General features: G+C 42.3%; 2 protein-coding genes across 2 annotated transcripts in view; one reads left to right on the top strand and one right to left on the bottom strand.

Annotated features, from left to right (window-relative positions):
• The window catches only part of LOC131265989 (klarsicht protein), a 153,566-nt gene that overhangs the window by 71,229 nt on the left and 58,974 nt on the right, over positions 1 to 23,363 (bottom strand). The window lies entirely within an intron of this gene.
• On the top strand, positions 7,528 to 8,218 carry LOC131265991 (odorant receptor 7a-like). The gene is made up of 3 exons (XM_058268316.1): positions 7,528 to 7,782; positions 7,850 to 7,948; positions 8,012 to 8,218. The coding sequence occupies exons 1-3, from the start codon at positions 7,549 to 7,551 to the stop codon at positions 8,216 to 8,218; spliced, it is 540 nt and encodes a 179-aa protein (XP_058124299.1). The 5' UTR covers positions 7,528 to 7,548.

Genomic DNA, 23,363 nt, shown 5'->3' with positions numbered 1-23,363 from the left:
CGCAAGTGTCACTTACCACTCTGTATGGGGTGAAATCATCCCTCTACCAACCCCCTTTTTCAAAAAGATCATGCAACATCACGCAACGGTTGACGATTTTCTCACAGCTACTTCTAAAGCCCGCATCTTGCATTGGGCGCAACAAAAGGGAACCGGAAGCACTTCCGAGCAGGACTAACACAACATGCGATAGAAAAACTATTGATTACCCTTATCGACATCTGTGCTGGTTTGGGAACAACAAATTTGTGTTTATTCCCAAGGGTCATTGACACCAGAACCAGAATAATATGCCATCCCACGAGGAACTGTTGCTGGAGGAAAATTATTGATTTTCTTTCTAAGCTGGACGGGCGCCTTCGAAATGGCTATGAAATATATCAACGAAGAAAAATCGATGCGTTGTGGACAGAAAAACCACGGGTCAAGCACTGGCAGAACATTGAACCATTTAAATAAACCTCACACTGTTGTAGGAGTAGATCTCAGCACGATTGTCCGGTCTTTTCTCCCCACGGGAACTGGAACCCAACGGCCAAAATAGGCCGGCTTCACTGGAGCGGCGCGCGCTCTACCAGGTAGACTTGCTCTACTTCCGGATGCAAATGAAATCGGAAAAACATTCAACCCCCCCTTTGTAAGGGCCGTGTGCGTTTTTCGAACCGCACGTTTCACTGACCAAGAGGCCCATTTTCTGTCCGTCTCTCCCATGAGATGGTGTATTCTTTCACCCCGAGCTGACATACATTTGTTTTCCATCGAACGTTGGAAAGGTCCCCCCCATCCCCTCCCCAAACTTCCGCCGGGGCCAGTGTTGTTTTTCCATCATATTCTGACCGACGCAGGTGACGACGCAGGGCCCCTGTCGGTCACCAGGTGGAAAGGAAAAAGGTAACGGTTTTGTAATTACCGACCTTCGCCCGTTACTTCCCGAACCGGAGCGAGTGCGCGCGCGACCCAAAAGGAAAACGGACTGGTTGGGGTGATACGTTCAATCCGATTCTGAACTACTGTTTTTCAGAGTTTTCACTCGACTTTTCTGTGTTGTCGTCTCTGTGTTGAGGCGACCAGGTCAAAACGACACTTGCCAACCGAAACAGGGAACACAGAGAGTGTGTGATCATTTATCATTAGTTTTTCCTGTGTGCGGGAACACTAGAGGGAAAGAAAGGAGGACGCATCGTTAGAGTGGCGAGAGAAACAATGGGAAACAGGTAAATCATTTCGTGTCAGTTATCTAATTTGATTGTCAAGCCTCTTCCGAGCTGGCACGTCATGCTTGACACACTGTTGGGTGATAAATTTGTATGTCACGAATTTGGAACCCGAAAAACATGAAAAATGAAAAGTTACAGCATGGAAATTTTGTTTGTCGGTAGAAAAATATATAAAGTACAACGTAACATAAATTCTAATTTAATTTAATAATTATTCGACACCAAACAAGCACCGGTTGAAAAGGTAGGTCGAACAGGTAAAGATCATTCAACTGTCACTCCGTTACGGGCCGTCAAAAATGGTTATTTTCCGAACCGACCGTGTCTCGAGGCCAAACCGTTTTTCCACCATTCGAAGGCGACTGGCGGAGGGTCGTTTCGTTCACCTCCTTCCTTCACCAGTCATTGACGGGCCACAATTTTTATTCTATCAATTCTTCGTCCCGGCTCCACCCACCACCCTAACCGAATTTGCCCAAACTCCTTGCCCCTATTTATTGCCGAGAGGGTGAACACAACGAGAATCGAGTGTATTTCCACGGTTCAACAGTCGCGCGGGTCGATAGAAATAGCCACCGAGCGGGAAACGACCCCCCCCCCCCCAATTATTGATTATGGCACCCCGTCGTTATTTGGTTGTTTCAGAGCAACAACGCCTGTGCCATAGCAACATTAAGCTTCTTCCGTCGGCTGTGCATTTGAAGGACGAATCAAAAATAGTGTGACGAAGTAAAACAACCCCTCGAATGCTTCACTGAAATAAACACAGTGCAACCAACCTTTCAACTTGTAAGAATACATCATCCGTCTAAGTAACTCACCTGCAAAAAAGAAAAGAAACGAACATTAGAATGATAAGCATAGTGGAGAATGAATTGTTAACATTATTTATTTGTAGGCAAATATTATTAGAAAAAAAAGCAAGAAAGGTAAGAATCGGATCATATTCAATGTTGAACAAGCTACCAACCACAGTAGTACCGTTAGAAGACAGTTAAACATAAACCGATATCGCGGTTTCAACCGCAAATTATGCATTGATCGCTTGACACACATATTTGTAATAGATATAAGAATGGCCCCAAGAAAACACAAAGAAACCATATCGATGGCTATTTTCCTTTACCATTAGCATCGGCAGCCGCACATAAATATTCTCAATCCAATAAAATACTCTCAAGAGAAAGCACATCTTTCAACGAACAAGCAATAAATGCAGAGAACACGCGTTCCTTCCGCCTTCTACTTGAGATCATGTGACACTGGGCAATCGAAACCGCCTTCCAATGATGGACTTTATTTCCCCCCCGGCAACGCGGTAAAATGCAGTAGACGTTCGCTTAGGCCTATTTTAAGCGAGCATCAGTGGCGCGGGAACCGGAAAGAGATCCTCCCATTCTTCGGCGCCATACAAGATCTATTTTTTCTCGCTAGCGACTGTGTGTGTGTGGTAGACATTGGAAATGGTTCGTTTCCAACTTGAAACATTCACGACTCCTAAATGTGCTGTGTTCAAAAATGCTCAAGATCACGCGAAGCTTAAGTACGCAGGCCAACTCCAATGCACCCACTTCAAATGTTGGAGCAAAGCGGTTCATTAAACCCAATGCCACACTTTGACGACAACCTATATCCTTTCCCCCAACCCATAAACATTGCACTATGCATCTTGATCGAGCGGGAAACAGAACAGCCAATCAATAGAAACCCCATCCCTCCCTTTCTTCCAGAAAAAGAATCGCCCCGGACGATACCGCACTACGGTATCGACGGCTACGACCAGAAAAGTGCATGTTACATAATCCCACTGCAATCGGTAAAACAGCATTGATTTACATCGCCTGCCATGCTGGTTCGGTCGACCACAAGAAGCAAGCAGTACTCGTTAACCACACGGATCCAAGCAGAGAGAGAGTCCAACGATCGAGTGCGCGGAAGGATTGATTTACGAGACCACAGAATTAAGGAAACTAGTTGACAACGCTACAGCTAGAGCAAGCGAACGTGAACTTGAGCTCGGATGTGGCCAGGGTGAAGGATGCCTACCAAGAATCAACACCGTCTACTAAAACAAGTTCTCCCACAAACGTACCATCCCACGGAAAGGTAGAATCTTGTGTTCCTCGGGAATTGCAACGGAGCACAATTTAACATCGGACCGTTTTTCTCACGAATAATCTGAGATCACTCGATCTGCTTGGTACAAGATGAATTTTAAATAAGAAAATACGATAAACAAAAAACAACGTAAGAAGGTTTTGTAAGACAATCTATCACTAAAAATGCATGCCAACCTCTATGACCTAACAAAAACACAAAAAAACCAGTTCATTAGGTTCAACATTAGGGTTTCATTGCTTTGGCGATGTGGCTTTTTGAAATGACTTCGTAAATATTTGACAAACAATTAGGAAAGAAAAAGTCCCAGCGGAATACTCAATCGTGTCCCCTTTTGTATCGTCAAAAATAAATCCTCAGGTCTTGTGGGTCGATGATCAATCTCTTCGAATGTCTTTTCGTAAACTTGTTTGGGCTCAAAAATACTATGAGCAACAGAACAGAGCAAGAGGATGGACGGCGGGGGGGAAAACAAGGTAAAAATATATGCAAAACCACAAACCAGCCGTTACGCTAATAAACTCACAAAACGCCACTCCAAGCAGGGGAACATCTTTAACCAAAATACGCTAACCGCACGACGCCAGCAGATAGATGAAGTCATTTATGAAAAGCAGCAGATGAAAAGGGGGGAAAACGGTTATGATTAATTCAAACGGATCCTGCTGGGTTATGCACAGACGAGGTTAAACAAACAAACACCTCTCCCTCTCCCGACAAGCGTCTATTACACTCCTAATGCTGATTGGCAGAAGTGAGAGTTAATGTACTACTAAGCGGACTATTAGCAAAACCTAAATATTATTCACCAAGCTTATCTTCCTCCCAGGACGCTAATGCTGTTCAGCACTTTTCCTCTGGTGAAAAGACATCCATCCCGTCCGGTGAATTTATGTGTTTAAAAATCAATCTTTGTCCAACGAAAATTCACGTTGACTGCGCTGGGAAACAAATCGGGAAAGCTGACAACGGCATAGCTCCAAAACCGGAAATAGAGTTAACTGACACAAAAAACAAAAGCACGTGCGATTGCTTCCGGTCAGTTCACGCTCGTCGTTATCTTCTTCGGGCTTGCAGTCGCATCTTATATCTACGTAGTGAAGTGTTAACATACGATCGAGAGCGAGAGTGTGCTGACGAAAATGCGAAATTACTAGAAGAAAGCCCATCAACTAGCACACACACACACCCAATGAGGCCACCGGAAGGCAATGAGCATCACGAAGGCATGGCTACCATGGGCTATCTCGAATCTGGTGAAACTTTCGTTGTTTTGTGAACCATCTCACACGCAGCCGGAAAGTAGGTCAGTAAAGGAAAAGTGTTCTTTCGTCGTCTCTGTCGTATGATAATCATGTTGCATGATGTTTCCAACAAATTTGAAACCATAAATAAATGTAATGTAATGTTCATGTAAAGACAGGAAAAGGAGGGTTGCATACAACCAATCATAAAACTTACTAGTCTAGTCACAAAACTAGCTAACGTCTCACGGTGTGTCAATTAGTGATCAACATCAGCAGCACTGACTCCGCGTCACTTGATTTCTTCAGCAAACCACCTTGAACCGAGTCTTGTTGGGAAAAAAATTGAATTATATTTCGACGTAAGAAACCTACAGCGACCGGATCCACTCAACAAGCTCGTGGGATCGACACCAAATGAGCGCTGACTTTACGATAACGGGACAACATCGCTTGGACCGTTCGGTGCGCGCTAAAATCGCACTCTTAATTGCATCTTGGACTTGCGCCACCATGCTGCTCACGTTTTTGCACCTGGCGTGTATTCTCGATCGAGCTTTCCGATGGCGAAGTAAACACATTAATGCCAAAAACCGGTACCGGCAACTCACCGTCGCCGCTGGGAACACAAACCGTCGGCGAGAGAACTTTCCTCCAGCGACAAATCGACAATGATTGAACTCAATTAACTTTCCCTTCGCTGGGCGCACGCTTCGTCTTATCGGGTTGTACAAAATGTGTGTGCGTGTGTGTGTGTAGACAAAACCAACGAATGGTTAAGCCTCTTCCCCGCTCCACCTGAACGTCCGATCCTATCGAGACATCTTTCATTGCCAAACTCTCTACGATCGTTCCCAGCTGGTCCGTCGACCAGACCCCGTGTCACGATCAGTTCCGCGATGACAACATCGGCGCTGCCTCCTGCTTGGGTCATCCAATTTTGCTAATAATAACGCACACTCGCCAGACAGTTCCCTCCCACAGAGTAAGCCCGCGGCATGGCCACCACTTGACACGCGTAGCGCTATCCGAAACTGTCGCGACGAAGCAGTGACCTCATCTGAAAAGTTGAAGATCGTCGCACGAAGACGTAACGCACCCAAGACAATAATGGTGGACAGTTTCGCGGACCTCACCCATACTAAGCGCATAATTTATGGGACTCGCTGAAATAAATTGAAACGATAACGATACCGCTTCCCTCACTATAGCATAACGCGACTCGTGACAGTCACGTTTAGTTACTTACTTAATGGGGTGCGTAAGTAGAACAGCGGGGGTCCGTGACAGCCGAGTGGTAGCGCCGGTTAGAAAGTCGGCCCATGAGCGTCGGGGCTCACCACCTCGACGGCGTGGGTTCGAATCCCAACCGAGACCGGACCCTCTCCTGTACGAGAGGACTGACTATCCACGTACAACAGGGAAATAAGTCTCGTAAGCCCTTAACGGGCAGGCATGACCAAGAGGTCGTTACGCCAAGAAGAAGAAGAAGAGAAGAAGTAGAACAGCGAGAAAAGTGATAGGGAACTTCACCGATAGCTAGCATATTTCTCTCATATTAACATTCATATTCAATTCCATTCAGAGATATAGCAAAAATTGCGTTGGAAAAGTTTTAGTGTTAATGGTAGTTACGATCTACAATTGTGCCTACGATTTAGATTGTAAATAAAGGATAACATTGATGTGCACAGTAGATAAATGCCCTAGCCATTTAGCTGCTTTCACAAACAACAGAACGCAAGGTCATTAACCTGTTATTATATCATTACAATTCATATAAACACAAAATAAAAGCTTTACCTAAATGGCAACATCTGGACGGTTCACTGAACAATTTAAATATAAGCTTAAGTTTGTGATTGAATGAAAACTGATGCCATGAATTAGTTACTACGTAAGCTATAGACTAGAAAACAGCATGTGGTTCGCAGAAATATGGAGAGATTCCATTTAGAGTATAATTTCAGCAAGAAGTTAAGTACATCCAAATCAAAACAATTATTCCCTTTCCCAGCACTTATTAGTTGATGAAATATGCAATATTTTTGTTTACACAATCATACACAAGAGACAAATTATACATTTACAGAATACGGTAGTAAAAACGGGAATTGTAAACTCGCATTTGCAGGGTTTCTTCCGACGGTTATTATCTTCATCTTGTTCATTGAGCATTTATTGATCAACTGTTTTTGCATTGAGCATTTGTTGATCAATTGTGCTTGTTGAACGTCAGTTGTGGCACGCCTGTTCTACTGTTCACAAGTCAGTTATCGTTTCAGAAATGAAGTTTCTCGAAATTCAAGACCCTTTGGAAGTACTACCAGTTGGTTGCCGATTGCTTGCTCTCTACGATCTAGACCGTGGAAACACATTTAAGTACCTTTACTGGGCGCAGTGTATTTTCTTCTTCTTTACTGATGTTGTGACGAGATTTTTGGTTGAATTTGATAGCACGATTACCGTTGTACGCGTTGGCTCGGAATTGGTGTTTGTGTTTTATTTAGGATCTCAAATATTGGGTCTATACTTCAGAAAAGACAGCCTATATCAGTTCGTAGATATGGTTCAAGAATGTTTGGCGAAGTCATACTCCGAGGGCGTTGTAGAATATTTTACAAAAACCAACATAAAGATCAACCAGTCTTCAGTGACATACTGCAAATTTTATCTGGGAATATTCGTCGCCTATGTAGGAATGCCATTGATTGGAACATGCAATGTAGTTCTCCGGAACGCGCGCAACCAGTCCGCCGAGCAAGAAGACTTCGTTATCCCATCGGAGATGAAGTATGGGTTTTCTGGCAGATCATTTCATTGACCTTTATTCAAAAAGCACGCTTCTGTTCCATTTCAGCTTTTATTACCTGGATATTCACAATAATCTGCTACACTATACGGTATACTTTGTTGCAATCATCTTACTCACAGTGATTGGGGCAATGGTACTTTGCATTAAGGACGTCATGGATTTCTCCTTTATTCGATACACATCGATGATGTTCACACTTACTGCAATGCAGATCCGAGAGTTACATGGCACAATCAAGCAGTCGCAACTCAACGCCGTTATTAGGACTCACCAAGAGACTTTAAAATGTTTTGACTACTTGCAGAAAGCACTGAACCTCGCTGTATTGTTCCAATTTGCATTCTGCAGTGTTATCTGGTGTCTTATGCTACTCTATATCCTCATGATGGTAGCTTATAGATGCTCCACGGCAATTGAACAGTTAAAAATTCACAACACATTGCATCACATTACAGGGATTCGATGCGAAAATTATCAACGTTTCAATTTTACTGATGTTGCTAACCTGTGGAACATATGCTTACTGCCAACTAGCAACGGAGCTCACAGAAACTGTAAATATTAGCCCATCGTGCTTGGTCGAATCGATTCACTACAACCCTCATTTCCATCCACAGAGTCTCGAAGTTCTGAGAGCATTGGAGGAGCTGTCCTGGTATGAGCAATCACTTCCCGTTCAAAAGGGAATCCTCTTCATGATACAAAGCGCGCAACGCCCAATCGTACTAACGGCAGCCAAACTCATTCCCATCAACATTGCCCAGTTTAGCGAGATTGTAAAGAAGTCGTACTCGGTATACGTTGTGCTGAAGGATATTTTCTAATTGCATGCCTGGACATGTTTCGTCATACACACAGTCTCACTCTCTTATCCTTAATCGTAGACTTGCACTCGTCAATCACTCCAAGCAAGGCGCAACTGCTAATCAATCCGTCACGTTTGTCATCAACAATACCCGTCAGGAAGGTTCCTAGACAAACATAAGTAGAGAGGTAGTAGTATTAACCGCATTACATTCTTACTCATCAATTAATCGACCGCGAGATGTAACATTCTAAGTTCAAAAAGTTCTAAAAAGTTTTTTATCCAAAAATAAATGAAAATGCAACATAAAAATTATAGTAATATTTTATGTCAATTCTTTGAGAAGCTAAGTTTTTGCTAAGCCTTCAAAAATCGTTGGTTTAATCAATGTTTTGAGCAAATTTTATTAAAAATTGTTCTAAAAAAGTGTGCTAAAAATTCTTGGCAGTCAACGTGTTAATGGGATGCGTTAGTAGAACAGCGAAAAAAGTGACAGGGAACTTCACCGATAGCTAGCAAATTTTCTCATATTAACATTCATATAATTCCAGTCAGAAATACAGCAAAAATTGCGTTGGAAAAGTTTTAGTGTTAATGGTAGTTACGATCTACAATTGTGCCTACGATTTAGATTGTAAATAAAGGATAACATTGATATGCACAGTAGATAAATGCCCTAGCCATTTAGCTGCTTTCACAAACAACAGAACGCAAGGTCTTTTACCTGTTATTATATCATTACAATTCATATAAACACAAAATAAAAGCTTTACCTAAATGGCAACATCTGGACGGTTCACTGAACAATTTAAATATAAGCTTAAGTTTGTGATTGAATGAAAACTGATGCCATGAATTAGTTACTACGTAAGCTATAGACTAGAAAACAGCATGTGGTTCGCAGAAATATGGAGAGATTCCATTTAGAGTATAATTTCAGCAAGAAGTTGAGTACATCCAAATCAAAACAATTCTTCTCTTCCCCGGCACTTATTAGTTGATGAAATATGCAATATTTTTGTTGACACAATCATATACAAGAGACAAATTATACATTTACAGAATACGGTAGTAAAAACGGGTATTGTAAACTCGCATTTGCAAGGTTTCTATCGGAGGTTCTTATGTTCATCTTGTTCATTGAGCATTTATTGATTAACAGTGTTGTGCTTGTTGAACGTCAGTTGTGACACGCCTGTTCTACTGTTCACAAGTCAGTTATCGTTTCAGAAATGAAGTTCTTCGAAATTGAAGACCCTTTGGAAGTACTACCAGTTGGTTGCCGATTGCTTGCTCTCTTCGGTCTAGATCGTGGCAACACATTTAAGTACCTTTACTGGGCGCAGTGCATTTTCTACTTCTTTAGTAACGTTTTTACGAGATTTTTGGTTGAATTTGATAGCACGATAACCGTTGTACGCGTTGGCTCGGAATTGGTATTTGTATCTTACTTAGGGTTGCAAATATTGGCTCTATACTTTAGAAAAGACAGCCTATATCAGTTCGTAGATATGGTTCAAGAATGTTTGGCGAAGTCATACTCCGAGGGCGTTGTAGAATATGTTACAAAAACCAACGTAAAGATCAACCAGTCTTCAGTGACATACTGCAAATTTTATCTGGTAATGGGAAGCGCTTATTTGGCAATGCCATTGACTGGAACATGCATTGTAATTCTCCGGAACGCGCGCAACCAGTCCGCCGAGCAAGAAGACTTCGTTATCCCATCGGAGATGAAGTATGGGTTTTCTGGCAGATCATTTCAAGTACCTTGATTTAAAAAGCACTGTTCCATTTCAGCTTTTATAACCTGGATATTCACAATAATCTGCTACACTATACGGTATACTTTGTTGCAATCATCTTACTCACAGTGCTTGGGGTAATCGCATTTAGCATTAAGGACGTCATGGATTTCTCCTTTATTCGATACACATCGATGATGTTCACACTTACCGCAATGCAGATCCGAGAGTTACATGGCCCCATCACTCAGTCGCAACTCAATGCCGTTATTAAGTCTCACCAAGAGACTTTAAAATGTTTTGACCAATTGCAGAAAGCACTGAACTTCGCTGTATTGTTCCAATTTGCATTCTGCAGTGCTATCTGGTGTCTTATGCTGCTCTATATTCTCACGATGGTAGTTTATAGAAGCTCTACAGCAATCGAACTGATAAAAATTCACAACTCTTTATATTACTTTACAGGGTTTCGATGCGAAAATTATCAACGTTTCAATTTTGCTGACGATGCTAACCTGTGGAACATATGCTTACTCCCAACTAGCAACGGAGCTCACAGAAACTGTAAATATTAGCCCATCGTGCTTGGTCGAATCGATTCACTACAACCCTCATTTCCATCCACAGAGTCTCGATGTTCTGAGAGCATTGCAGGAGCTATCCTGGTATGAGCAATCACTTCCCGTTCAAAAGGGAATCCTCTTCATGATACAAAGCGCGCAACGCCCAATCGTACTAACGGCAGCCAAACTCATTCCCATCAACATTGCCCAGTTTAGCGAGATTGTAAAGAAGTCGTACTCGGTATACGTTGTGCTGAAGGATATTTTCTAATTGCATGTCCGGACACGTTTCGTCATACACACAGTCTCACTCTCTTATCCTTAATCGTAGACTTGCACTCGTCAATCACTCCAAGCAAGGCGCAACTGCTAATCAATCCGTCACGTTTGTCATAAACAGTACCCGTCAGGAAGCTTCCTAGACAAACATAAATAGACAGAGAGTAGTATTAACTGCATTACATTAAACGTAGCAGAGCTGTACCAAACATCCTAGTGATAAACGAGATTGTAGTAGCTTAAGAAAATGCTGGCAGTGTTTGAGCCACTCATTGATCCACTCGAAGTGGTACCCCTACCGCTAAAACTATATCGCAGTGTTGGTGTGAGCCGGCAACGTAAGGACCGCCGGCGACTTTATGCTGTACTATCTTATGTGGCAGTGTGCTTTTTCATTCCCAAAATATGTCTGGGATACGACAACATCCCTCAGGGATTCCGAGGGATAGCGGAGTGCGTGTTCGCTTCAAACACCTGTATTCCATTGGTTTTTCTCCCGTTTAAACTGGACAAATTCGAGGAACTCATCCAAGGGTTGAAGCTTTGCGTACAAGCCGGTAAGTAGTGGAGTATTTCGACATTGGTATCCTACACATAAATCTTCATACTTGTCTTTTACAGTCCGCGAATCCGAGGAGTTCACGCACATCATCGTGCAGTTAAACATCGCAATTCAGAAGTTTACTAAGTATTACTTCCTTTTCACCATTTTCATCGTGATCGCCATGACCGTGAGTACTCTCTGCGGGGTTGCTTACATCTACTTTTCGAGTACCATCGAACAGGTCTTGTACATTCCGCTCATGATGGAGTACCGCTTCTACGCCCTGGACCCCCATCGCAACATACATCACGCCTTTCTGCACACCTTGCTGCTGATGCCAACGCTGTACATTCTTGTGGTGGCCTTCACAGCCAAGGCGGGTGCATTTTTTGGCTCAATTCGCTTCTGCTCGACGATATTTCAAATTTTGAATCTCAAGATCGAACAGATGCGATACATCTCCGGCTCGGACCGTTACTTGAATGAGCTGAAAAACGTCATCAAATTGCATCAGCTGACGATCAATTGCACGGAGCTGCTGCAGGATATCCTCATGTACATACTGCTGGCTCAATTCACCGGGTGCGTGCTCGTGTGGTGCTTTTTCCTGTATTATGTTATGATCAGCGTAAGTGTACGTCATACTTGAACGACCTATTTGACAACTAACTGTACTTCAATGTATGTTTCTTTTAACATAAGGGCTTAACCTCGGATGGCATTACAACGATTATAATGCTGCTATCGTTTTCATTGGATACTTTAATATTCTCCATTCTTGGAAACGATCTCTCCATTAAGGTATGTGTTTAAATTGTATTTCCATCCTTCCTGGATCGAATATTGATGTTTTTGTATTTACGTTCCTCTTCCTACGTAATCCTGACCCACTGCAAGGCCGAGCAAATAAGTTCCTCGGTGTACGCTACCAATTGGTACGAGCAGCCTGTACAGATACAAAAACTAATCATCCCGATTGTGCAAAAGGCACAACGAAAAGTGGGCATTACTGCAGCGAAATTCTACTACGTCGATGTCAATCGATATGGAAAGGTGAGAGGTCTCAGTCGGATGCGCACTTGCGTAGTTTCCCTTCCGAGCGAATTAATATTTGAACACCGTTCTTGCAGAATCTAAAGACTGCTTATTCGTTTTACCTAATATTAAAGGACATCCTTTAAGAAACCCCAAGTGAAGCTCACGTTCATCAAATAGTGCCTTATAGTGCGGACGTCTAATTACACACTGCGTGCCATCAAAGAAAAACACATCACTGTTATTAGAGTTGAACGTTTGAAGTGAGTGAGTGGAATATATCATAGAATAGTATTGACGCAAGGGAGCACCATATTTCATCGGAGCACGGTAATCAGGACTCGTCTACGCTCGTCATCGGTTTGTGCTACGTGAAGTTTTTTCAATACGCCGCAAGTAAACAGTGTTCTTTTTTAAAACCATGTTTCATTACGGTGGTCATAGCTTGTGCTTATACATAATAGAATCAAATTAAATACCCCTATGCCAACGAGCACAACGTACAAAAACCATCCATTTGCAGATATATCTCAATCTGATTTCAATTTGGATTATCAGTACAGCGACAACAATCACGAAACAAGGAAATCATGGGTTTCTTTACAATCAACAAACCTCCAGGCGTTCCACACGTTGTGTTGAAGCTACTTCGACTAGTTGGTGTGTCAGGGACTTCAAAACACCGGTACCTCTACGTACCCATGTTTCTAGCCTTTCTTCTCGTCATTGCCATTCCGAAGATCGCCTTTGGATATCCGGATTTTAAATCATCTATAATCGGAGTGGCGGAGTTGTTCTTCCAAACGAACAGATTCGTTGGAGTGTTACTGCTTGTGTTTTACAACGATACTCTCAAAGAACTTGTACGGAATGCGGAATTTTTCGCCAAGGAAGGTAACTCCAAGAGATGTAAGAAAATATTCTGTACCGCTAATTACTCCTCTTCTTGTTACAGCCTTGGAAGAGTGTGGCCTTGTTAGTCGTTATCTTCTCACCGAGGATACACGAATCAATAAAATCACCCGATTGTACCTCACAGCGTTACTAGTGCCCGCAAACTTCTACAGCTATTCGCCTATCTTATCCACCCTTTGGAAGTACTACAATGCTCCAGCTAACTGTACAGACGTCGAATTTATACTGCATATGGAAGAAAACTTCTATGGACTAGACATTCGAACATCGCTCAGTCATTACCTGATTTTTGGAGCCATCATGGTGCCGACGGCTTTTCTGTGTGCCATTGTCGGTACTGCCAAGCTCGTGTCCATCCTGAGCCTCATCAAGTACTGCACCCTCTACTTTAAACTGGTCACTCGCAAGATCGAGGACACCGCTGGAAAACAGCATTTTTCCCACGAGCTGCGATCGATTGTGAGAATGCACGAAGGAGCGCTTACCTGTGCCGGGCTACTCAAAGAGCTTACAGCACCGATTCTACAGCTTCAACTGATTCTGTGCGTTTTGGTGTGGAGTTCCATGCTACTCTACTTTACAGTATCGGTAACCAAACACTAGTGTTGAAATCGGAGTGCAAACACGTTAAACTGCATGTTCCTTTTCATTTGCAGGGATTCGACACTCAGTTCATTAACTTGTTCGTACTATTTCTTTTTGACACAACCGAAACTTTGGGATACTGTTACCTCGGGAACCAACTTTCCGATGAGGTATGTCTATGTTTGTTGCTACTTGTGGTGTTTTGTGCAGTATATCTATTACCAACTTTTAACCAGAGTGCACACGTGGCTCAAGCTGTCTATGAAAACAACTGGGAAACCCGAGGTCCTGCTGTACAGAAAGACCTCCAGCTAATTCTGCTTCGAGCGCAAAAACCGATTGGCATTACCGCGGGAAAGTTTTGCTACATGAACATGGTGCAATTTGGAGAAGTGAGTACAACAAGCGCAATTTTTCCTGAAGAACCATCCTTTTAACACACACTTTATTTAAACCTACTGCTTACAGATTGTCAAAAGAACTTATTCATTTTTCGTCATTCTAAGAGACGTACTGTAGATTCAACGCTTTGTGTTGAAGTTTGAGCTGCTAAACACTAATAATTCATGCTTGAAGGCAAAATACATTACCTAGATTGTGTGTGATTCAATATTTATAGTAGGATCTGTTTGCACTAGCGGTTTGTCAATAAAATATCAAACAAATCAAAAGGTAGTGTTACTAGGTACAGCGAAAACGATTGTCTTTCTGCATAAATTGGAAAGAAATTATAGTTTCATGCGCAATAAGTGAATCTTTTGAAGTTCTTCTATCAATAGACAGAGGAATCATTTCAATCGAGGTACTAACTCACTGATAAAATCAGTCTACATCCGAGGAAATAAACGTGAAGTCGCAAGTTTTCAAGGTGAACGTTCATTTACCAAATACTGACATGTTTAGTTTCAACATCAACAAACCTCCAGGCGTACCCCATCTTGTGTTGAAGATCCTCAAACTTGGAGGCATATCTGGAACTCCAAACGAACGCTACCGATATGTTCCTATCTTTCTTATATTTACGCTTGTGATAGCGGTGCCGAAGATATTTTTTGGATACGCTGACTTTGAATCAACGATTATTGGTCTTGCGGAACTCTTTTTTCAGATCAATAGTTTTGTCGGACTTCTTCTATTTCTATTGCAAAACGATAATATCCACGAGTTTATTCGCTGTAGCCAATCGCTGGTTGATGATGGTAAGGATGTCACATGAAAGTGTCAGACAAACGTTAAAGGGATTATATCAATTATTCGTTATATTTGATACAGTGTACAACGAACATCATCCGAGCATTGTGGGACATCTAAGATTGAAGCACAACCTTATTCACAAGGCTACCAAATTCTACACCATTGCCGTGTTTGGTGCAGTCAACTTTTATATACTCTCCCCTATTATAGCTACTCTTTGGTCATACTATAACTTACAATACAACAACACCACCATGGTGTACACTATCCATCTCGAAGAGAACTTCTACAATGTGCCAATACGAACGTCTCTGTTGGAGTATCTGATGTTCAGTTTTTGTATGATTTGGACGTGCTACATATGTGCCTATGCCGGATGTATTAAATTGATGACCACATTCAATCTCATAAGCTACTGCATCGTCTACTTCCACTTGGTGGTGATCAAGATTGAAGAATCGACACGCACAAACTGTATTCGAGATAACGAAAAATCAATTATTATAATGCACTGTAAGGCACTGCGTTGTGCAGAGCTTATGATAACGATCACGGCACCTGTACTTCTGCAGCAGCTTATTCTCTGCGTACTCATCTGGAGCTCTATGCTACTCTATTTTACCGTTGCGGTAAGTACTTCAAAAACCACATACTGACCGTTTTGTGGAAAATACAATTCCTTTCCTTTGTAGGGATTCAGCTCGGCTTTTATGAACTTGTTCATTCTTTTTCTTATAACTACATTGGAATCATTTGGATGTTGCTATTTGGGCACTCAGCTTTCATCTCAGGTGAAACTTTTTCAATCTACAAACATTATCTGTTTACAAACAATTTTTCAAATTTCTTCGAATGGATATAGAGCGCACAAGTAGCACGAGCTATTTACGATTGCAAGTGGGAACAGCAACCTCCGGACACCATGAAGAACCTTCAGTTGGTTCTCCTTCGAGCCCAGAAACCCGTTGGTGTAACAGCCGGAAAATTTTGCTTCATGAACATGGAACAGTTTGGAAAAGTATGTACCAATCGATAACGATTATGGATACGTTTTTATTTATTTTTTCGTTTCTATTTCGCAGCTTTTAAAAACTACATACTCTATTTACGTTATCTTAAAAGATCAATATTAAATTAAATTTGCTGCAACTTTTTCATGTTTAGTCAAATATTTAGATTTTAAGTAGAATAACCTTAGGACAACAACTTGTTTTTTGCCATACGGGACTTTGATAGCTTTTCCTGCAGTTTCAATCACCAAACAGATCAAAACCAGCTTTGCTAACAAAAAAACAACGATGAAAGTAATCTTATGTACTCATTATTATCAACTACATGATATAGGTCAACATGGCACTATCCTACGAATTGGAACGGATAAAAAAGATCGGTAAAAAATAAAGTTGCACACGCAATCATTGAACAAATCCAACAAACAATCGTTCTTCAAGATTCTTGGAGACAAGCGGAATAAAGGGCAGTCTATAGCTCCCTCACTAATAACTAACATCGACTTCTATCCACCGAAACAAGCGTGTAGTTGCAAACTTTCAAGGTGAACGTTTTGTATGACATGTTTAGTTTCAACATCAACAAGCCTCCAGGCGTACCCCATCTTGTGTTGAAGATCCTCAAACTTGGAGGCATATCTGGAACTCCAAACGAACGTTACCGATATTTTCCCATCTTTCTTACATTTACGCTGATGATAGCGGTGCCGAAGATGTTTCTCGGATACGCTGACTTTGAATCAACGATTATTGGTCTTGCGGAACTCTTTTTTCAAACTAATGGTTTTCTCGGACTTCTTCTGTTTCTACTGCAAAACGATAATATCCACGAGTTTATTCGCTGTAGCCAATCGCTGGTTGATGATGGTAAGGAAGTCACATGGAAGTGTGTGGTAAATGTGATAGATATTATATCCATTATTCGTTAAATTCGACACAGTGTACAAGGAACATCATCCGATCATTGTTGGACATCTAAGATTGAAGCACCATCTTATCCATAAAGCTACCAAATTCTACACCATTGCAGTGTTTTGTGCAGTCAACTTTTATACATTTTCTCCTATCGCATCTACTCTTTGGTCATACTATAACTTACAATACAACAACACCACCATGGTGTACACCATTCATATGGAAGAGAACTTTTACAATGTCCCAATACGAACGTCACTGTTGGAGTATCTAATGTTCAGTTTTTGTATGATTTGGACATGCTACTTAGGTGCCTATGTCAGTGGCACTAAATTGATGACGTTATTCAATTTCATAAGCTACTGCATCGTCTACTTCCACTTGGTGGTGATCAAGATTGAAGAATCGACGCGCACAAGCTGTATCCGCGAAAACGGAAAAGCTATTATAATAATGCACTGTAAGGCACTGCGTTGTGCAGATCTTATGATAACGATCACGGCACCTGTACTACTGCAGCAGCTTATTCTCTGCGTTCTTATGTGGAGCACTATGCTACTCTATTTTACCGTTGCGGTGAGTACTTCAAAAACAACATACTGACCGTTTTGTGGAAAATACAGTTGATTTTATTTACAGGGATTCAGCTCGGCTTTTATGAACTTGTTCATTCTATTTTTTATAACTACATTGGAATCATTTGGATGTTGCTATATGGGTACTCAACTTTCATCTAAGGTGAAACCTTTTCTATCAAGAACCCTTGGCTTTACAATCAATAATTATTCCAATTCCATCGATGTGAACACAGAGCGCACAAGTGGCACAAGCTATTTACAATTGCAAGTGGGAACAGCAACCTCCCGATACCGTGAAGAACCTCCAATTGGTTCTCCTTCGAGCCCAGAAACCCGTTGGTGTAACAGCGGGAAGATTTTGCTTTGTGGATATGGAACAGTTTAGAAAAGTATGTATCACATTGTTTTGTACTCGGTATCAATATAATTCAAGTTTTCTTTTCCAAATTTTAGCTAGTCAACACTACGTACTCTGTTTACATTGTTCTAAAAGATCAATTTTAAATCATTACTGACAAATATAATTCCAACCTTCAGTTTCGTAAATATTAACAAAGGAATGGTTAAGATTGAAACTTATTTACATAGTAGAAATGTATGTCAATTTTGTGTATTGAATGTCACCTTGACAATTGGTTTGCAGTAACGTGCTTGATTAAAAATTAAAAGCTAAAATTACCGATAAGTGTACGGCAATAATCTATAGGAAACAGAATACACAACCCTGGGTGTGATACTCTCGATGTAATTGCCCTTTGCAATGCAAATACAAACACAAATTTATCACCAACGCCTCTAAACGACAACGGGTTCCGGTGTTGATTGAATTATTAATTTGAAACACGAAAGGGTAGCTATTCTAATATTCTATGTGATCTGAATCGGGATTATCCCTATAAAATAGAGAACTTCGGTTTGAGATGCACTACACAGTTAACTACAAGTACGTGGCAAACACTGATCCCTATTTAGAAGTTCAAATTCAAAAGCCCATAAATTTGGAACACGAACTCCATAGAATATTTGCCATGAAGATTCTAGCTCTTGAACAACCTCCTGGTGTGCCACATCTTGCCTTGACATTATTGAACGTGATCGGTATCGCAGGAGAGTCTCATCAACGCTACCGCATTTGGCTTATGATGGCCACGTTCGTGCTCGTTATCGCTATACCAAAGATTTTCTTCGGCTATCCTACCTTCGAGATGGTTATCATCGGCCTGGCAGAGCTGATATTTCAATTTAACAGTTTCTTAGGTTTACTTCTGGTATTTTTTCACAACAAACAACTAACGATGTTGGCGGAAAAGGCACGAACGTTCTCTAGAAATGGTGAGACGAAATACACTCCTGCTGGGTTCACAACAAATTCACACAAATTAATGTTTCCCTCAGCCCTGAACGAATCGCCCGAGATCGTGGAAAGCCTTTCGAGTGAACATCGGCGCATTCATGAGGCAGCAAAACTCTACTGTTTAACAGTGTTGTGTGCTGTGGTCGTGTACAGTTGCTCACCGTTCTGCTTTACACTGGTGACGTTCATTGGAACACTGAAGGATGAAAATGCCACCATGCACTATACGCTGCATATGGAGGAAAACTTTTACGGACTCGCCGTACGAACGTCCTTCCTACACTACGTTATCTATGGGATTTTCCTCTTCCCAACGAGCTACCTGTGCGCATTCGTTTCCACGGCAAAGGCGGTTCCGATTTGCAGCTTCATGCGATACTGCACCAACTACTTTCAGCTGGTTCAACTCAAGGTGCGTGAAGTGGCGATTAACGACACCTTCGATCGGGACATCAAAACGGTTGTGAAAATGCATGATGAAGTTCTGAGCTTTGCGAAATGTTTGGAAACCGCTCTGTCCGAGGTGCTCCTGTTGCAATTAGTGATGTGCGTTTTGATATGGAGTTCCATGCTACTTTTCTTTACCGTTTCGGTACGTATTCTGTAATGTATCTTAACCCCAAAGTAATAATGTTTTGATACATCCACCTACCAGGGCGTCAACCCACAGTTTATCAACCTGCTCGTGCTGTTTATCGTAAACGCCACAGAAACATTTGGCTACTGCTACCTCGGTGAGCAGCTCTCTGATGAGGCAAGTAACGTCTGCCAACCGACAACCATACGCAAAGTTCTTCTCTTTTAACTATTTTAAATGTCAAAACGCAGAGTGCACGAGTAGCGCAAACCGTCTACGCCAGCAGCAACTGGGAAGCCCAATGTCCTGCTGTACAGAAAGGCCTCCAGCTAGTCCTGCTTCGGGCACAGAAACCGGTTGGCATAACTGCAGGAAAGTTCTGCTCAATGGACATCGAGCGATTTGGAAAGGCATGTCTCAAGCTTCGACTGTTAAAGTTGTCATTATAATTATTTAATTTCCCTTCCAGCTTGTCAAAACAGCGTACTCCGTTTTTATCGTGCTGAAGGATCAAATTTAAAGCACGATTGGATTGCACAACAACTTCATATACCAGAGGAAGTATTTTGAAGGAGAAAGTAGAGTCGTTAATCCTGTAGAAGTTACCAGTATTGCACCGTTCTTACCTGAAAGGAGAAAAGAGAAACAGAAATCATTAGACATCTGGAGTAGGAATGAAACATTTAATCGAAGAAGAAACACTAAAATTTTACACAAATAAACATAAAATTTCAACATGAAATTGTAATCCACATCACACGCCAAGCTTCTGGATTGTTACACACCATTGCATATCAACAAAAGGAAGCACCGATTAGTGCATCCTAATCTGTTGTTTAACAAAATTTTGCTACCAGATATACGATACCCAGTAACATAATTTGTATGCAAAAATAAAACCCACCAAGTTGCAGCACTATCCACATACGATACGTTCATATTTCATCGAAAGGCCCACACTACACCAGTAAAAGTATCGATATACCAGATTGAATATTCAATGGATGGGGATTTGACATATTTGTTCACCGGGATAATGTTGCTAGCGGCCCACGTCCTCCTGCCTGTAGTTTCTTAACTCAGCATCACCACAAAGAAGTGCATCAGTTGCCGTCCATCTTTTGCCCAAAAATGGCAACCAACCCTTTACTAGGTCGCACCGCCCTCTGCCCGGCAACAACCTTTCCCTCTTAACGCATCCGATTACAACGGAGAAGTTGATAAGCCCCAACGCTGATCCTCTTCCACACTTCGAAGAAGCAGAGGATCGCCCGCTTGGTTTGGGTTTTATTTTTCATCTTTTGCATAATAAACTAACTGTTTGGTAGTCTGGACTTGGTTGTTTTTTATTTATTTTCCTTGACCATCTCAATAGTTCCACCCCTCAGACAACCGCCAACCGTTGAATAGCTTGGGATGGAATCATATTTCATGTGCGCATAAAGCACCCAAGGAATTATGATACATTTACCCACCGGCCCCGCGGCCTCCTATTATACAAACGACAATTACTCACTCGCTGATTAATCATCCCTTGGACACGCGGTGCGCGTTTGGACGTGGTCATTTGGAAAATTTCCTCAACCGGGGGCACTGTCCGTCCGTTCGAAGAAGCTTTGCGTTATGTTTATGTATGAAGCCCATGTTGCCCTTTTTTTGCGTAGCCGTTTCCGTCGTGTGGCCATTTTAGGGAAAAAAGAGTACCTCAAGTCGTTCGACGGGTTGATTTAAAGTCTTACTTATTTCCAGTAAACAGTTTCCAAATCACCTTGGAATAATAAGAGACTGGCATGGAAAAGTAAACACGCAAGAATTAGTTCCCTATTAGAAAAACCAAAACCAATTAAACTGCTTTTTATTCCCTGAAAACAGGGGCAGTTTTTTTGCCTATTCCCTACAACTTTGAAATAAATTGTAACAAATCGGTTTACTATATCAATTTTGCTAAAACTTTTTGTCTTCTGCCCTTCTCTATCGCCACACATCATCCACCAACGCAGCGAAGAAAAATCACGTTCCGCGCGACTAGGTCGATGGTAAGTTTCGAGCCACCATTTTTTTTTCCCTCCACACCATTTCCCCGCGTGGCGCCACGAGGCGCGAAACCGAAGCCCTACGCAAACGGCGTAAAAATGTTACAGCAACATTCCGTCAGAGACAATCAACGTCAAACGGCGAAACGTTTCGAGCGCACGCAAGCAGGGAGGGGGGGCGCGCGAGGGACCGTGGCAGTGGCAAAACCCTATTTTTTACCACATTTTCCACAACAGTCGAGGCTACCTCTCGTTCCCCCGCCTCAATATCACGTTGGTGCACGCAACGAGCAGCATTTTCTTTCCCTTTTGCTTCGTGCCAAACCGTTGCTCCAGATATCCGACGTCGGGGGGACGAGGGTTTCGATAAGCACCGAACGAGGAAAAGTTGGCGTGGACGGTGCAGGGTCGTCACTGATCGAAAGAAGCTTATCTATCGCTGCGGTGTTCTTCGTGGTGTTCCCCCACCCGTCGAAACTACTTTTCCAGCGTTGGACCAACCCCAACGACGGATCTTCGTCAACTCTTCGACCTCGAAACGACACGGGAAAGCGCAGCCTTCGAGGCTTCATTCCGATGCGTTTTCGGTTACCCGGCCCCGGTGGGTGAGGGGAGACGCTCACGAGCACTTCCACACCATGTTCGCTTTCTTTTTTCCCATTCACCCATCGAAGGGCAGCGCTAGTGACAAGTTGACAGTGTGTGAAGGCACGACTCAGAGGATCGGAGCCTCAGAGTTCTACAAGAAAAAGCCTTCCCTACATCGATGACTTGTTGTGGACTTGGCTCCCAACACTTCCGGAAATGTTACAAACAAGTAACACAAGAAGACGCTCGGCCATCATTTCTCTACCGATGCTTTTTATGTTGATTTGGCTTGAGAAAGAGAAATGTCGCTTGGTAAAAACGGCATGCTCATTAATCGCCCTTAGACAAAATGGTGACAAAGTATTGCATTTGAGATCAATTTGCAGATAAAGGACCGTTTTTATCATAAATCTGTTTGGAAGTTACGCCACAACGACCTTAAACTTCTCTCCGTGGCAAAGTTTTCAACCACCAAAACCACAGAATGGCCACCATCTTCAATTTAGCAACCCCCATCTCGAGCGCGAAAGGTCAAGAAGGGACAATTAGTTCAAGTCACCAAAAGAAACCAACATGTAGTTGGTGGTTCTCCACCGACAGACGTTCGTTCTCGTGCAAGTGCTGCGTCAGTGAAGTAATGCACATCCACCAAGGGCGAAAACGTGTTGGCAAAACAACCACATGCACCCTTCCCTTGGAGAGAACCATTCGCCAATTCTGACATTATGTACCCGCCGGCCAGAAACCGGTTATGCAAATGTTTGCAGCAGTGATCTTTTTCACGTACCTTCTGTCGCAATTTCTTTTCGTTCTTCTCTACGGGCAGATGGAGAATAAAGAGAACGGTGAAAAGGAAACGAAAACAACGCCATCGATTTAACATGTCAATTACTGTGTGCTTCGAGGGAAATAAATCTTGAATGCAAAAACCCGGCAAACGTGAACCGAATCACCAAATTCTGATTTTCGTCAAACCCCTAATTGAGTCTCGTACATTGACCTCCTAGCGAACCCCCTCCTCTCCCTCCATACGCGGATCGCTTTTCACCACCGACCATTCCGTTCTAACCATTCCCGGAACAGCTGGGAGAGAAAACTCTAATTTCATTTTCCAACCCCCCGACGAAACATCCACTGTTCCTCGCCCTTCCTGTGGCGTTGTTATAGCTGCCATTTCCGGTCTCTCTCGATACCGCGCTCTGTACACCACACACCTCATAGCCCCAGCCGGTCTCTAATTATTCCCGGA

The sequence above is a fragment of the Anopheles coustani genome, chromosome 2, assembly GCF_943734705.1.
Source record: "Anopheles coustani chromosome 2, idAnoCousDA_361_x.2, whole genome shotgun sequence".
NCBI lineage: Eukaryota > Metazoa > Arthropoda > Insecta > Diptera > Culicidae > Anopheles > Anopheles coustani.
Note: the sequence above shows the minus strand (reverse complement) of the source record. Positions and strands in the feature narration are given on the sequence as shown.

Coding starts and splice junctions, on each gene's coding strand:
- LOC131265991 (XM_058268316.1), top strand. CDS start 7,549: ATGGATTTCTCCTTTATTCGATACACATCGATGATGTTCACACTTACT. Junction 7,783..7,849: donor TACTCTATATCCTCATGATG/GTAGCTTATAGA, acceptor ATCACATTACAG/GGATTCGATGCGAAAATTAT. Junction 7,949..8,011: donor CAACGGAGCTCACAGAAACT/GTAAATATTAGC, acceptor TTCCATCCACAG/AGTCTCGAAGTTCTGAGAGC.